The sequence below is a fragment of the Meleagris gallopavo genome, chromosome 1, assembly GCF_905368555.1.
Source record: "Meleagris gallopavo chromosome 1, MGAL_WU_HG_1.1, whole genome shotgun sequence".
NCBI lineage: Eukaryota > Metazoa > Chordata > Aves > Galliformes > Phasianidae > Meleagris > Meleagris gallopavo.
In genome coordinates this window covers 59,083,825-59,101,631 of record NC_139404.1, presented here as the reverse complement: position 1 = coordinate 59,101,631, position 17,807 = coordinate 59,083,825, and the positions used below count along the sequence as shown (strand labels likewise).

At 41.5% G+C, this 17,807-nt stretch overlaps 1 protein-coding gene across 3 annotated transcripts in view; it reads right to left on the bottom strand.

Annotated features, from left to right (window-relative positions):
- TMTC1 (transmembrane O-mannosyltransferase targeting cadherins 1) overlaps positions 1 to 17,807 on the bottom strand; it is a 152,636-nt gene that overhangs the window by 73,459 nt on the left and 61,370 nt on the right. For all 3 annotated transcript variants that reach the window (XM_085229557.1, XM_085229560.1, XM_085229566.1), the window contains 3 exons: positions 17,589 to 17,670; positions 16,206 to 16,309; positions 4,289 to 4,478 (listed from right to left, as the gene is read on the bottom strand). In XM_085229557.1, the coding sequence (XP_085085683.1) occupies positions 4,289 to 4,478; positions 16,206 to 16,309; positions 17,589 to 17,670 (376 nt within the window). The remainder of the gene's footprint in view (positions 1 to 4,288; positions 4,479 to 16,205; positions 16,310 to 17,588; positions 17,671 to 17,807) is intronic.

Sequence of the window (17,807 nt, the reverse complement as noted above, 5' to 3'; positions counted from 1 at the left end):
TATAAAATGCCTTGTCTTGGCTAAGGAGCACTATGCAGAGAAATGCAGAGGCAGCATTACCTTAAAACTAAAATTATCTCTGAGTAAAAAAATAACGAACTGTAGCATATAAAAGAACAGAATAATAATATATATCTCAGTTGCGTGCAATGAATATAAACCAAAAATCAGCACAACTTCCTGTGCCATACTTAGCAATTTCATTACACAGCAGCCAAGCGCATTCTTTAGAACAATATGTTCCTACAGGATACTAGAGATTACATTTTATTATTGATGTGAAACATAAGAAGCACTCCCTCCTAAGATATGAACAAACTGTTGCACATGACTGTTCTGCAGAAGAAGGGAAGGGTGGTTGGCCACCATAAGGTACCTCAGTAGCACTGGTCTAATGCCAAGACGAGGGCCAAACTGTATAAATTGCCCCAGACTTGTTGGGTACATTAGTCACTACTCTGAGTTAGTTTTCCAGATCACCTTGGTCAAAATTAGCCCATGAGACACACCTGAGTGTCCCCTCTTTCAGCCCTCCCCGTGGCTGCACCTGGTTGAGTGCTTGTACCATATAGAATGTACAGTCTAATCCACTGTGTGCTCTGCACATACACTCACAGATACAACAGGACAAACTGCATTTTAATCACACTGCTAATTAAGCAGCAACCTCAAAATGCCATGCACAGTGGCATTTCAAACATCTGAAGGGTTTTCCTTTCATGCTCATTGACTTATTATGACATGTCAAAGAAATAATTGTCATTCCGACGACACGCAAAAAATTGTCCTCTCTAGTTCACTAGGTGCTCACCATTTCTTCCAGTATAGAAAGGCAGTGCTATGGGCCTCTGGTTATGTTAGTGGCCATTTGATGCATTCCATGGATTATTCCTTTGGCTTTGCAATCAGCTTGCTTGGCAACCAGAACGAGACAGTGGTTCAGCCATTTCAATGACCTTAGCTGGAAAACATACTAATTAGACACAAAGCTGGAAACACACCAACTCCACTCCTTCGGGCTGGGGCTGGCTTTGAAAATGAACAATAATCAAAATTCATTGTCTTTTTTTCCCCAACTATTTCTCTGGGATGTGGGCATTTGCTGTAATGCCCCCTGCTTTATCACACTGGAGATGACATCAGTGTCCTTTACTCACACAGGAGACTGCTGCAGTATGTTAAGGAGCACGCCTTTCCTTTAGTCCATCAGACTTCCTGAAGATTGATTGTCATGTGTGACAGGGACAAATACAGTAAGACATGAGCCCAACTGTGCACCTAAACACTGAAAAGCAGCAGGTCTTTCTTGGGGAACTGCTCACAATGCTCCTTCCATTCTCTTTGGCCAACATGCAAGAGATTAGCACTACAGACACGAAACAACCCAGTGAATGAAAGTTGTATATAAGGAATTCATAAAGAAATTTTTAAAGTGGCTTCCTCATTGTTTAAGAAGGAAATCAACAGTAAAACTGACAAATACAAGGGGAGAGGTTTCTCTCTCCAAACTGACAAACTCAATATCTGTCTTCCATTTCTGCTTTTCCAACATAAGAACTCTATCCAGTCTAGAAACAGACATATATCAAGCCAAGCACTTATGGGTGAAAATCTTGCACTATTTATTTCCCTTTTTGAGGTATAACAACATTCACAAAGTGAAATGGAACAAGACAGCTCCATGCCTTAGATGTCCTTTATCAGCATCCCACATACATGCCAACAGGGCTATTACCCTAGTTACAAAAGTCAACAACAAATTAGCCCTGTTTAAAATTCAGTGGCAACAAAAGGCAGAAATCCAATACACGCATTCTCTAATTACATTCCATGTAATATATTCTGACAGTCTCCTATGAGCTTGTTTTGTGGATACACACACCACCTCTTGCCACTGGATAATTATGTTCACTGCATAAATGTCTTCAGTTCCAATAAAACCAATTCTACCATTTCCAGCCTCCATGCCACAGGAAGAGTTCATGCCAATAAGAAAAGAATATGATGTTTCGTCCTCTCTTGCCCATGCACACCTACACACTCAAAGAAAAGATGCACAGACTATTTCCTTGCTCACTCTAAAACCATTCCTGAGAAAACTGCAAGCTGTTACTTCCAGGTTGAATTTTACAATGAAAAAGGAAAGAAAATGGCTGTTAAGACAGTTCAATGAGTCTGCCCCAGGAAGAAAGAAGGACTTCTTAAACTTTACGAAATGTGAAAAACCAACTGACACATCTCATGCTACCTACAAACTGCAATGGTGCAATGTAGTTTGAGGGGGGCTTGATAGAAGGATAGTCTTCTCGGGTAAGCAATGCTAGAATAAAACCCACTCTGTTGCAGCTGGAAAGAAGTTTTCTTAAGAGCCTAAATATCATGCATCGTACCTGCAGTTCAAGCATCCTAAACTTCACTGCAGAAGACGTTCCTGAGCATTCCAAGCAATTTATTTCTAGGAAATGTCTCTCATACTGCTCAGTATTTCAGTCATGCTCACACCACCTAACCCCCTAGCTGGGTCGTTATGAGTGTAACTAAAACTAAAGTGGAAAACAGCTTCAGAAATTTAGAATCTTCCTAAAAGCAGAATGTTTCAGATGCTTCTAGAGGTAGGCATAGCATGTCCCAGTTGACATCCAGGAACCATTAATGGTTCCATGTTCACAATAGTTTTGCTGGGAAACTGGTTGAGTTGAGGCTGAAGAACTTTGTCAAGAATATGTAATTATTCTAGTTGATACAAAAGTAGACTGCTTCAGATCCAATTCATTCCCTGTCTGCAGTTTTCAACAGCAAGCAGAAGAGAATCTACATCATGAATTTCAAGGTGTTCAATAAGTAGATGCCTGGAGAGTGAAATTCACTTTGCTTAAGGAAATGTTAACAGTGGTTAAAATTTTAAAATTATCCTTACAAAAAAGAAAAAAAAAAAGTTTTAGTTTCAAATCAAATAGTCATATTCATAAATCCATACAGAATTATTTTGCCTTTAAAAAAGGAGTAAAAATGTGATAAAATCTAGACATTTAATGCACAAAGTGTTTTGAAATACTTTGTTTTGGATTTTGACAAACGACAAATAATTTAGCTACCCAAAGGAATTCTGCTGGATTACCATTTTACCCACATAAATGTCTTTGCATGATTCTGAAATACTTTTTCCCAGCAAACCGGTGACATTAATCTTGCACACAGTACCAATTCCAACAACAAGTGAAGAAATAAAAAGCACCTGAAACTTCAAAGAATGTGGGATAAGTTTTTTCAGAAGTGTTCAGTGCTGGGGTAATGAGAATTTTATCATTAACTTCCCTAGAAACAGGATTAGGTCTAATACAAACACTTCTGGGTATCTCTAGCAGTGAGTAATGAAAGAAGAAGGAATACAAGATGATGTACAACCTGCAGGTAGAAAAAGTGAATACCTAACAGAGTATTTTCCAGTATTTCCCATAGAGCACCTGTCAGTGTATAATCTAAATTAATGACACTGCAGTCTCAAACCATTTGGTTCATTTTCTGCTCTTATCAGGAGCACAGAGAAGACTGTTGGAGTAGACTGAAGCATATGTACGACCTGCACATCTTAGCATAATAAAGACATTAAAAACTTGTTACACCTCTGCTATTTTTTTCCCAAAGAAACTTCCACAACAGAACTGCAGAAGGAATAGTTAGCAACTCCCTACACCATACAAAGATTCTCTTCTTTGCCAGTCCATATCTGATCTCTGGCCCTTCTCGAACCTGCTACACCCTCACTTTTATTTCTGTAATAAAATTAACAATAGATCTGAAATGCTGGAATTCAAAGTTTGGCTTACCAACCAGATCATTTATGCTAAATAACATTTTCCAGATCATTTCAAATTCCTGTATTCTGTTACTTTGCTGACGGGGAACCTTCTCATCAAGATGTAACCAACACATGTTCTAAAAGCACAGCTAAGCTACTGGTACAATAATAGATTTCATTTTCAAATAGCTCTGCAGATATCAGTCCCCAGCCCTGTTTGCAGCAAGTGGGAAAGAGCCTTCCAACTATGGGGCAGGCTGAAAACTTCACCGGGGTTTGGATCAGTCACTGTATGTAGGATCATGGGCCAAGTTTTGTCCTCAAATCAAACCAATTAGAGACTGACACATTCAACTAGTCAGATATGGTATGTTTTTCCATCTCAACCCAATTTCTTTGGGAGGAAAATTGGTGCTTAAAATTTCAGCCGAAGCTTAGGAAACAAAAGGTTTTAAACATAATGCTGAATTGCATCTCTTTCTGTGCTACCTTGAACGCAGCTAGGCAGTGAAGGCTAAGTAACACCAGCACCAGCACCAGGAAGACAGTGGCCAAGTTCCTCACATCCCAGACAGACTCGACCAGAGGGATACTGCCGACTTGCCAGTCATAGCACAGGGTAATGGGTGCCAGCAGAAGCCACGCGTTGAAGGCCAGGAGGTACGAGTAAGTCAGAAACCTGCAAAAGAAAAAAGGTAACATAATACATGGGATGACCACCAAAACCATGAAATATTTTCCTTATACCAAAAACAGAGCTGAATTCATTCTGATTGAGACTTTGGTATTTACTAGTTACTAGAAGGAAGCAAATAAAATAGCTATGCACACACAAGTAACACCGTATCTCTCTGATAATAAAGACATGCTAACATAGGTGGGAGGAACTTCAACAGATGATTAAGATCAATACCGGATATTCAGCCAATCCCAGGTGAGCTTATTAAGGCAGGGGACAGCCATAAAAGTGAGAAGTAGGGAGCCTTTTAAATTGTTGTAATCTTTATTAATTGATATTCCCAATACAGAGAAAACTAACAGAGAATGGAAATAAGGAACAACACTACCCTATGGCAAGTACGCAGGACTTTCAGAAGTCTGAACAAGAACAGCACACATGCAATCAGGTTCAAGAAAAAAGTTAAAAACCAAAAGATAAAGCATCCCCTCTCTCCAGCCTTCTACTTGGCCACTACTTGCCACAAAAAGTCTCTCCCTCAAACTACATCTACAGAATTTCAACTATGTATGTACGCAAAAGGCTGGAGCTTATTCCCTTAATCACAAAGTCTAGCAAGCAGAACTGCAAGAGCCTTCCTTAGCATGCAAATGAAAAAGTTCACATTGTGCAAAGCACAAAAAAAAAAAAAGAAAAAAGAAAAGGAAACACTGAAAAGAAATTAATGAACAAACAAATAAATAAATAAATAGATCCTGCACGGGATTTCTTCCACCTGAGCCTGCTTTGGCTGTTGTTATCACACCCAGTTGCCATGGTACCTTAATAGGTTTATTAAAATGATAACAAAGGATCCCCAAGAGATGTAGAGCCATGCAAACAGAATTGCTTCATTTGCCACTTACAAGGCCACCTCTTTGGGGTCAAAATGCAGCCTTTCTAACAGCATTATACTGTATTTGCCGCAAAAGGGGTAAGATATGGAAGCAGAATGTGATTTCAGGGAATTGGGATGGAATTTTTCAGGTGGGTATGGGGATGGGACAGGCCTACATTTCTGCAGAAGAATTTTCATATAACCAACAGTTAGGATACCAGTTTCCCTTCTCATCTAAGAAAAGAACATATCCAGCAGCACAGCAACCCAAAAGAAAGGAGGCTTCAATAGCTGAAATAAAGTGTAATTGTAAAAAGTGGAAAATGCTCGTGCCCATTTCCACCCAGGTCTTTCTAAGTTCACAATTCTGATGGAAAATGACATATTCCTACATTTTTAAAGGTTTTCAACAGCTCAGCACACTTCTCTTCCATTCCTTCATTTTCTTCCCCAAGGTAATAAACAAGGAAAAAAGTGAGACAAAATTCATTTTCAATGTCACAGAACTAGAGATTAGAAGGATGATTTCTATTTAAGAAAGCATTCCTCAAAAAAGCAATGTAATTCTACTCAAACTCTTCTTTAAATTTTGACTGTTTGCTATTTCTAAAGAAACAAATATGTCCTTTTACTTATTTATTTTTTTAAGTCCCCAGGCCAATCCTTTCTGGTCTGCATCACTGAGAAACCCAGCAACTCAAAACCTGATGTAGCTTAATCACATTTCGGTGCTCTCAGAGAAGTTATACACGGTGTGCCCAAACCTCTGCTTGGCTGGAAAATCCAGCAGGATTCTGTATCAACCTTAATAAAATGACAGTCCAGAAAAGGCTGCCAACATCTATTTACAGTTACTTAAAAGCCAAACTAAGATCCAGTGCATATCCATTTACATCAATCTGAATAATGTCACGGCATATAATATTTTTACAAGTGTGTATTTTAGGATTTTCAGAAGCACTGAGTTAGGTTTCTATTTGATGCCTATGGAGAGGCAAGTTTTTGGAATACATGTCCTTTTATGCTCTGCATATGAGCACTTTAAATAATCATGATGATGGTCAAGGAATTTGTTTAACAAGTCACAATACACACCAGAAATCTTCTCTTGCTTTCTCAGACCACGTTTCCATACAGTGAGGTGGACTGAACACTGGCTGAATGGCCAGATCAACGGGGTAGTGCTCAGTAGTGCAAAGTCTTGTTAGGGCCCAATAACAAGCAGAGTCCCTCAGGGGTCAATACTGGGCTCAGCCCCATTTAAATTCTTCAGTAACTATCTAGATAGTGGGGTAGAGTGCACTCTCAGTAAATCTGCTGACACAAAACCCGAGGGAGTATCAGACTCACCCAAAGGCCACACAGCCATCCAGAGGGCCCCTGACAGTCTGGAGAGGTGGGATGACAAAAAACCTCATGAAGTTCAGCAAGAAATGCTGAGTCCTGCACCTGGAGAGGAACAGCCCCAGGCACTAGGACATGCTGGGTGCAACCCAGATGGAAAACAGCTCTGCAGAGAGGATCTGGGGGTTCAACACCAAGTTGAACAAGAACTAGCAATGTGCTCCTGCTGCTTAAAGGCTAATGGTATTCTTGGTTGCATTAGGCAAAGTACCACCAGCAAGTCAAGAGCAGTTCCTTCCCATCTATTCAACAGTTGTAAGGCTATGTCTGGAGTATTGAGTCCAGTTCTGGATGTTCCAGTGTAAGAGAGAAGTGGATGAACTGGAAAGAGTCCAGTGGAGGGCCATGAGGATTACAAAGGGCCTGGAGCACCTTTCCCATGATGGGAGGCTAAGAGCTGTGACTATTCAACCTGAAGGACAGGAGGCCCAGGGGGATCTCATCAGTGTCTGTGAAGATCTGAAAGCTGGGTGCAAAGAGGACCAAGCCAGGTTGTTTTCAGTAGTGCCCAGTCCCAGGACAAGAGGCAGGGAGCACAAACTGGAGCACTAGAGGTTCCTCCCAAACAGCAGGCAGTTGTTGTGTGTGTTGTGTCTGTGTTGTGTGAGTGATGGAGCACTGGCACAGGTTGCCCAGAGAAGTTGTGGAGTCTCCTCCCTGGAGATCTCCAAAGATCACCTGGACATGAATGAGCCTAGGCAACCTGTTCCTCCTTGTCTAAGGAGGAGTCTCAGACCATATAACCTCCAGAGATCCCTTCCCACCTCAGCCATTCTGTGATTTCAGGCAGGAAGAAGTGAGAAGGCATTTTGGACCTTGCAAACTATTTCACATAAAGGCAGACTAGTCATTTTTCTGCATCTTCACTGATTAGACAGGAGCTGATAAATTGTTATGCAGCACAGAAGAAATAAACAGTTTTGCTGCCACAGCAAATCAAGTCATTTAGCAGATTTTAAAAGGAATTCAGGATAGTCAGATCAGTGAGTGTTAAAGATTTCTGATGGAAGGTTCGGTCAAACTGCCCTGGGAGATGAGAAGAAGACTCCGGGAAAAGGGTAAGTTTGTAACCAAATCTCTTTCCCTGTGCCTGAAGTATTTTCATCCTCCTCAGAAGCCATATGTGCAGCTCACAGCCAGGGGTAGCTCCCAAAGGAGATGGACAACTGCCCTATTCCATTACAGCACTAATTAGCATCTTAAATACGCTCTGCCAACAGCGGTGAATTATTTTAAAGCCTGCGACAGTCATTACTGTCTACGCACAGCCAACTGGTTCTCATCTCCAGACATTCTACTGAGAACCCTTGGCTAGCTCTCTTGACTGCTAAGCCTGAACGCTCTCTCTGAACTTGTATGTGCCAAAAGCAGACATGGAAAGAAAGTCCCAAGAGGCTGCTGAGCGACTTTAGCATGACTTCTTAAGCTGCAAGAAAGCCTCGAGTATGAAAGTCTGGATATGCTTTCAGCTTTGGTAACCCATCCTTGAACGTGATTGATGGCTGTATAAAATAAAGCTGTAGAAACGATCGCTATTCTAGGTACTAGAAATAGAAAAATAACAGGATGCTAATAATAGAGACTGACAATTCTGTCAGTGCTGCTTTTACTTATGGATCTCTAAAGCACATGATATTTCTCTACATCCACTTGTCTCTCCTCTCACAAAGCTAACTAGGGAGAAATCTAAATGCTGGAGAAATGTTTGAAGAACATTCTCCCCAAAGCTGAAACTGCAAGCAGAGAATTTGCAAATTTTGAAGACTTGAAGATTCATGGGATGATTTCAGAAGCTAATTATGTTTCAGCAGCCTACCTGAGAAAGGTTACAGAAGTATTTTCTTTTAATTAGTTGACTAAGTGGATTACCTTTTAAATTACTGATCTTCTCTATATTGCTTTTCATGTCTCCTAGAATTCCAGGGGAGAAAAATCCCTGCTATAACATCTATTATCTATTGGCTAATGCCAGACAAGACAGAGTATTACCAGTGATTGGTAGAATCTGACTCTTAATTGTCAACCAGTTTTCCCCCAGGCTGGTTAACAGCATTTGCATTACAGCAGAGTCATTTCTTATTTGCAAATTGAACACAGAAATCCATGTTTCAGCAGGCATCCAACGTATCTTTTTCCTTCTCAGAATCTCTGGCATATACAGAAAACCACAACTTCTCCTGTAGGTAGCAGGTGTTGTCATGGCAATCCAGTTTGTTTAGCTTTAACTTTTTTAATTTAAATGTACTGTTGCATATTTTATTTAACATAAATACAGGATGATTTGTATCAAGAACCTGTAGCAGAAAACCACCATCTCAACTGATTGCTTTTGCTGCAAAAATGAAATAAAGAGCGCTACTTAAAGCCATAAATAATATAAAAATAGTTGAGGTTTTATCTGTTACCCTTTGCTGTAACAGAGACTAACAAGCTTGGAAAAGCTCTAGTTTCAGCTCTGTCAAACTGGGAGACTAGTTAAATACACATACACAAATAAAAGAGAGATTTATAGAAATCTATGAGGAGCTTTATCTGCTATTTGATTTTGGAACGTTTTAAGCTTTTTTCCCCTCAGTTCCTAGGGACTGATCTATAGATTTCCTTGCAAATCTGTGCTACATGATGATTGATCACAAGATGCAGACCATTTCCTGTCAAGGCTGCATGAGAGTGCAGATGCCAGTGACACTGTTTGTTGTAGGTGCATACAGTGGTGCAACCTACCGCCTTGCCCATTCTGGGACAAGACATCATGTTCCTGATAAGTAACAGGGGCCTTCCTTATTCCCAAAGGCCCAGAAGGGTATACACTCACAAACAGAAGTTTTTACTGCACTGGTAATTTTAGCAAGGCAAAGACAAGAGAAAATATTCTCCCAGTTGGGAACAAGAGGGACCTATCTAGAAAACAGGTGAAGAAGTGCACTAAACTGGTATTTGGGAAAATGAGGAGTTGTATGAAGAAGAGAGGATCTCAAACAGAAGCAGGAAGAAGATTCCTGATGTTGTTAATGATATTCTTCTAAATAAGGCCTATGCATTGCCAGGTGCTCAGAGAGGTTTCAGCTCAAGTAAGGGTGAGAAGAATGCCTTTATTAGGGAAAAGAGCTTCTCACTTGCATTAACAGCTGAACTGACTTTAGCTCCAAGCTCTCTTCATTCTCTACAGAGCCCTAAAGCCAAACGTACTTGATGAGCCACTTCACATTAATGTTCTAAGACACATGGCTGCAATTATAACCAGGTGATATCATTTAGGGGGTATTGTCTTAAAATTGTATGTATCTGCCCTTCCCCTAGGGAGCTGCCAGTCCAATCACACTTTCCCACATGAGTTTATTTTCCTGATCTGTACATTGTTAGCCTAAACATTTTCTTTCCATAGCCTTAGAAGAAAAATATCACAGTGTCTATCCAGCACATCCTGTGACAGTGGAGTAAGACTACACAAACAACAGACAGACCAATTCCAATTTGACATCCAAATCCAAGCATCAGCTAGACAGAAAATACTGCTAACTGGGAAAACTGCCCGTGCATTCTCCTTCATCAAAACTCTCACATCTAAGGGAAAAGAGCTGCCAGTCAGGAGAGGATGGGAGCAGAAAAGTACTGACAGCTGCAGCCTGAAGAAGAACAAGGTAACTTCTCTGGCAGGTGGGGTGGTATGCAGCAGGGGCACATGGGGAAAGGCAGATAATATTGTTCCAAAAAGCTTCACTGCCTGAAGAGCTCTGATCCAGTCTCAGGTTGTTTCTTTGGCTGAATCTGAAAAATGTTAAATTCTTCAAAAGGAAAGACTTTCAAAGAGCTTGCACATATCCCTTAGAACCTGAGCCTGCTGTGAGAGTCGGAGTACTGGAAAACCTGGGATAGATCTCATGATCTCACTCGATTTTTTCCTCTCCAAGAACAAAACGTGTTTTGCCTACGTGAGTTGATGGCCTCTGCTTCAGCTGCACTCCCTTCTTTCCAAACACCGGCTTGCAGTAGGGAGGGGATTGTGGTGGAACTGGAGCATCAGGGAGTGCCATAGCCCACTGAGATGCCTCTCCAGCTGACTTTCAGAGCAGCGCTATCTACACCTGGGTTTGTTCCTTAAATCAAGAAAACTAAGAGAAATGATGAAATCTTTCACACAGCTCTGAGAAGGCAGGTTCCTCTCAGAATATAATGCTACTGTAGGTTGTCGTTTGCTTTGTAACATCATCTTCCAGATAGATGTCAACTTCTAGCTGCAGATGTCCCTGTCCAATGCAGGGGAGTTGGACTAAATGGCCTTAAAAAATCCCCTGGAATTCAAACATTTCTGTGGTTCAATTCTATGATTCTCTCTTTTGTTTAGCTGCAGGCCCTGAATTCTGGGTGCCTATCAATATTGCACGTATTATGCTGAAGATGTTAAGTACCTTTGGGCACACAGAAGAAAGCCCTGACAAAATAGGCAGACCTTTTCCACTTAGGAAGCATGTGAAAACCTGGCTAATTAAAGGCTGATACATTGCAGGGGTCTGTTTTAATGCCAGCTCCTAGCCCGAGGTTAGTGCAAATTGCATACCAGAGGAATTGCTACACTTTATTGCCTCAGTAGAATGGCTGGCATCGGGACCTACATCCCCAGCACAGGTCTGCCGTGTGCCTCTCTGTAGTTCATTCCTGCAGATGTTACAGCTGGGATGATTACACGCTTTGCTCAGAAAACAGTCACAGGCCTGTATGTAAAGGCATATGTGCCAGTTTTTATGTATTTCTTCAGCTTTCTAAGGGACTGAATTCTCATTTACATGTTTGAAATACCAAAGAAATGCATAATGCTAGCTTAAAGAGTTCAACCATAGGACAATGCTATCTCAAGGCAGAAATGCATTAACTATTTAATGCAACAACACAAACAAGCCTACTTTATGACCACAGTGAGCAGCCAAAGAACATCACAAGGCAAATGCCAGAAGCTGTTAATATAACTTGACTCCCAGAGATACAGTTTGAAAGAAACACATTTACTTAGTCTGAAATTACTAGCAGGATTTAGTATTTCACACACCTTAAGACATGTTGTACAATGGACGTTTTTCCTTGGTGTCTTACCATGGTGTTAGTAATACAATCTGTTTATTCAAAGGCCTCCTACTTCTTTCCTCCTCAAGAATAGCAGAATAAAGAGACGTGCTAAATGTCTGAAGCATGACAGCTCACCACTCAGTGCCCTGCTAACACTCTAACTGCACTTCAGTACACTGTTTGCACAAAGCTGGGTAGCTCTCCAAGCCTTTCTAATTGCATTCTTTTTCAACTTACATCTAATTCGAGCAAGAATGGTGGAAGAGATGTATGGAATTGTTTTCTTTATTCAACTGCTTTCCCATAGCAGATTCTGGGATGGCAAGTCACAGTGAATGAAAGTCTGTTTTCTTTAGATTAGGTCACTAGAGAAGCTACTTCCCTTCTGTAGCAAACAACAGATTGTGTGGACAGGCTGTAATGGCAGCACTTAGGAGTAACAGGATTCCTAACACCTTCATTTCTACTTCAGCTGAGAGAGGGAGTGATGGACAGATTTTTCTTCGTATCACCTTTGCCAAGCAAGATACTGAAGGACAGAGAATGCAGCTTTCATTTATCTCGGTATTTGTCAGTATTATAAAATCCAGTACCTTGCAGCATTCATATTTTGACTTTCAAAGCACTTATTTGAATCCCCATTTATATGTAATTGTAATGATGGTAATCTAGTGAACATACTGAACAGATTTTTTTTGAGATTGAAAGCTGTCACTATTGCATACTGTTTCTTCTTCCAAAGGTTGAATCAGTTCTCTGTCTACACTGTTCAAGATTGGAGATAGGTTATCCAGAATATATGGTGATTTTCCAGGGCCAAACTGGATTGCAACAAAGGTCTGCTCAAAACAGGATCCTCTCACCAACAGTGACCAAAAATTAATGCCAACAAAACATACAAAAAAAGCACAAGGAGATACTTTTTTCCAATTTCTAGATACCAGGATGTCCCCAGGTTAGATTAAGTTTCTGCATACTTAATAGCCTGCTTATCTGTTTTGTGTATGGTTGTATTTTTGTTTTTCCTTAAGACTTGGTGAATCTCTCTTTGAGCCCATGTGAGCATTCAGCACACATATTACATTCTGTGGAAACAGCTCCCCAACTCAATTACCTGTTGCAAACCACCTCCTTGGCTTGCTTTGAACCGGTTCTCTTCTCCTCTCTATTTCATATACAGTATTTTCTTCATGCTCACCTACTCTGTACAATCACAGACATAGAATCATAGATTCACGTAATTATTTGAGTTGGAAGGGACCCTTAAAGGCCATGTGGTCCAACCCCCCCCTGCAATGAACAGGGACACCCACAGGTTGATCATGTGTTCAGAGCCCCGTCCAGCCTGACCTTGGGTGTCTCCAGGGATGGGGCATCCACCACCTCTCTGGGCAACCTGCTGCAGTGCCTCATCACCCTGACTGTAAAAACTTCTTCCTTATATCCAGTCTAAATCTCCCCTCTTTTAGCTTGAAACCATTTCCCCTTGTCCTATCACCACAGACTCTGCTAAAGAGTATGTCTCCTTCTTTCTTATAGACCCCTTTAGATACTGAAAAGCCACTCTTAGCTCTCCCTGGAGCCTTCTCTTCTCCAAGCTGAACAGCCTAAACTCTCTCAGCCTGTCCTTGAGGGAGGGTGTTACATCCCTGGGATCTCTTCTGTAGCCCTCCTCTGGATGTGCTCCAACAAGTCCATATCTCTCTTGTAATGAGGACTCCACACCTGGACTCAGTACCCCAGGTGAGGTTTCACTAGTGCAGAGTAGAAGGGCAGGATCACTCCCCTTGCTCTGCTGGCCCTTCTTTGGATGCAGCCTGAGATATGGTTGCCCTTCCTCACACCCTCAGTCATGTAATTTATATTACAAGCACTGTAACAGCTGGCAAAATCTGACCTCATTAGCCAATGTTTTTTCAAACCCAACCATAGCTTATGCCCATCTCTAATCTTTGCCACCCTCCAATAACCCCTGGCAGTCTTCGGACAAATCCATCTGCACAGCAAAATAGCTGACACAGAAGGCTTGCAAGAGTTAACAATATTCCTTTGGGTTCATCTTATGTCAGGCAAGTCCTCAACTCCAGATCTAATTTCATGCATTTCACAATGACTGCCACATATTTCTAAACTACTTGGGTGTTTTTTTTTCCCATTTTTTAATCCATTTGTTGATATCAGCCTTCCTCCTAGCTCCACAGATTTGGCAAAGTCTTAAAATAACTAACCTGCTGAATACCATAACATTTACCCTGGCAAGGCATGCACAGTAACCACATTTCCAGTTCAGAGCAAATAAAGACTTTTGCTTTCAAATAGAAACTAATGTCTGCCTTCAAAACTTACTTCACGTAAGCTTCTCACACTAGCTTCTCATAAGCTGCTGCTTCAGGTGTCCACAACAGGAGCATGAACTGCTCAGCAGCTTCTCCAACGCTGGACCATAACAAAAATCTCTCCTATGTGTCAGGACAACCACCAGCTGGCCAGGTGACCATGCATACCAACAGCTACCTGGATCCTGAGTACTCACTCATTCTGACTGGTCTTGAAAGCCCCACTTCCACCTGCTTTGCAAAAAATTTGCCACCCTTGCTGTCCAAAAACATACCCTATAGTACTATCCAGACTTTAGGGGTTGGTACTATTTCAGCAGAGAAAATTAGAAAGCCATAGAACAGCTGCCCAGTTGGCCTTGCTAAAGGAATGAGCTTTCTGCATGGAAAGCATAGGCCTCTGAGTAAATTGGCTAAAATGAGAGTTAGCATCAACCTCAGCAAATATGGAATATCCAGGCTAACTGCAAGGTTTTAGAATCCCTTCAGAGAAACAGTAACAGTCTTCCCTTGGAAGAGCTTCTGTCATGACTTTTCATGATGTGTGGAGCAGACAGGTGTTGCTGGACTGCACGTGAGGCCAGGGAGAAGCTCAGCCAGCAGCCCTCTCATAGTCCCTCAAGAAGCTGTCAAAAAAATCCACAGCACAGGTGGCAAAAATAGGCATTGTTTTATACCCCCAGAAGCTTAGCTTTGGGATTTAAAAACCTTCTCCTGTCATTATAAGATGAAAAGAGACAAGTACATAAAAGACATCTGCAGCACAAAATAAGTAATTGGAATCAGCCCAGGATCACTTAGGACGTTATGACCCCCACCTTAGCAGAAACATATCAAAAAGGGACAACACCAAATCCTTCATGCTGTGCTGCTCAGTCTGGTATTAATGACCCTGCCAGAAATACTGTGAACAGATCAGAGCTTTCCAAATCAGACAACATGCCTCCTGGAAGCACTTTTAGCCTTGATGGTAATAGGAGCTGTTGTCACATTATCATAAAGGTCTCCCAAATGAGATCCAGCCTGACTCTGCAGCAGATGTTGAATAAGAATTTCTTGATCTTAACTGGTGGCTCAGCTGAAATTCTGCTGCTGGAATTAAGAGCCACTGAGGTCAGAAAATGACACTGGAGGACCACTCCCATTTCATGTGGGACATCAGGAATTTCCTCCAGAAGCCTCCAAAGCATCTTTCCCCTGTTTAGTAGCAAACCAGAACAAGCAATTTATGCATGTGGTCCTGTCTTAAGAGGAAGTCAACTTCCTAGTATCTTCTTGGAGCACTGGTCTGGCTAGGTCTAGAAGGAAGAGCCACATCACAGCAGCCACTGGCCTGATGGTCAGGTCCAGCAGAGCCAGACGGATGCTGCACCTTAAACTAACAATACGCCAGGTCCCAGGCAAAGAAAAGGTCATTTTTGCCTTTAAGTATATGTTTAAGTATAATAATTAAGTATAATATTTATGTTTAAGTATTTATGTATCATTTGAAAAACAGAAATAAAATAACAGAAGTTTCTTAACACACGTTTTTAATACCCACAGCAGCCCATCCTGCTGAAGCTAAAAATGTGCACTAGAAGAATAGTACTCTATGCCAGTAGGATCCTGGTTTCCACTTTCACAGTCCTGATCAGCCACTCATATTTCACCAACAGGCGTGGTCATGCCCCTCCACGTATAAACTTCAGTTGACGCCAAAACTGAACATTTACATCCCGTATCTAGGGAGCAGCCAGTTTGAATGCTGAAGCCTCAGTCACTGGGCTTCACAATCCCATGCTCAGACACTTAAACGACTCATTTTGGGCTTTGCATAAAAACAAGCCCAGAGCTTTCAGTAAGAAAGGATGCAACATAATTCCACAGGAACTAGAGCGTGTTTTGGGGTTCTGATTGTTTTCTATTTTAGACAGAGCAATAAGGAGAAGCAATTAAGGCAACAAAACAAGTCTTCTCATTTACCATCTGTAATATATTTTAGTGCAAAGAAAAAATAATGTCATGATTACAGTTTTGCAAACTTTTGTTTGATTAATTTTGTTGTACCTCGTCAGCAAATAGGGTGAAAATGAAGCTGGATTGTCCTGTTCTGAAAACATTGGCATGGATCCTCCCATTATCCAGAGACGGAAATACAAAATGAGAATCACCTTCAAAGAAGAACATCTAGGTTAGTAATGTGCTGCTAAATATTTGTTTTGATAGTTCTCTTGGCTCTATGCTGTACTCAGAAGACACTCAGCTCAGCTGTTTAGGCAAAATTCAATTTTCTCATCCTGTGCAGGTGGCAGAATTTAGCTCTGAGTTACGTTCACCTTCCTGAGCATCTGAGCCTGCTAGGCAGGGAAGAGTTGTCCAGAGCCTGCATGACTGAGGGGCAAGATGTTTCTGTCTAAGACAGTCGAGCCCACTCTGGCTTCCCAGTCCAGTGCAATCCCCAGCCTCATTGCCCCAGATTTCCAGCCCAGCAGCCACCACATCCATGCACACCACATGCTGTGGTGTGCATGGAGCCCAGCAGCACAAAAACTCGCAGTGTAAGGGAAGAGCACTAATCTTCTGGGCATCAGCTAGAAGGCTATGAATATGCATATGTTGAATGTGGCAGCTCTCAGCATATTGCCTGGTCCTCCACGCCCCTGATCACATGTGCACTATTCAGAGGAACCAGCTTATCACAGCTTCCCACAACAAAGGCAGAATTTCAAAGGACAAATTCATCACCCTGTTGTGGCTCCGTCTCAGTGGAGGTTAGCCACTGACCTCTAACTAAATACAGAGGAAAATACAGGGCTCATATCTTAAAAGCTATTATTATTCACTCATGCTGGCACCGGTCTAAGGACAAACTCCACCTATATTTTTCATGCTGTGTAATCCCAATCTTCGGAAGGACTTCTGTGGTTTGGCATTTCACCACCTCTCTGGGAACCACTTGTCACTGCAGGACAGGCAGGGGGATTTGGCTCCTCACGAAGGAATTGTACACCCAGCAGATCCACATGGTGGTGGTGGTGGGTTTCTCCCCAGCAACACGTCAAGTGCTGCTTGGAGCACACCAAGAACAAGGTATTTGCAGACAGAGCTGTTCTGGCAACCGACCAAGCCCTGCTATGAAACTAAAGCACGCCATAAAAGTCATGACTTTCCACTCAGCCCAGCACCACCAATTTCCCTGTATTTAGGGCAGGAAAGGCTTATAGATGATTATGTAGTTGTAATGGCAACCACTATAAATTAAAAGAAAATCTGAACCAAAAACACAACAACAGTTTTGTTTGTGCCCAGCTGAAGTTTTCTGGACCATTTTCCAACACTAACTTTGCTTAACATCCACCACCTCAGCTTTCTGACTCTTTTGGGATACTACCACACAATGCTCGTTCTTGTCACAAACAGAAACACATGGTCAAGTCCATTCGTACTTACATAGCTTATTACCAGAGCAGCTCTCTTCAAAAAAGGTCTTGCAGTATACAAGAAATTCTCATTGTTATTTGCAGTCAGGTAGCTGAAATATAAGGAAACAAATAATTTTTAAATACTCTGAAACAGTAACTTATTTTTCAGACTGGAAGAAAGTTATGCTTTATTTTAACCACCCTCAAATACCTTGCTGTAACAATGAGACCCCTTCTATTCTTCAAA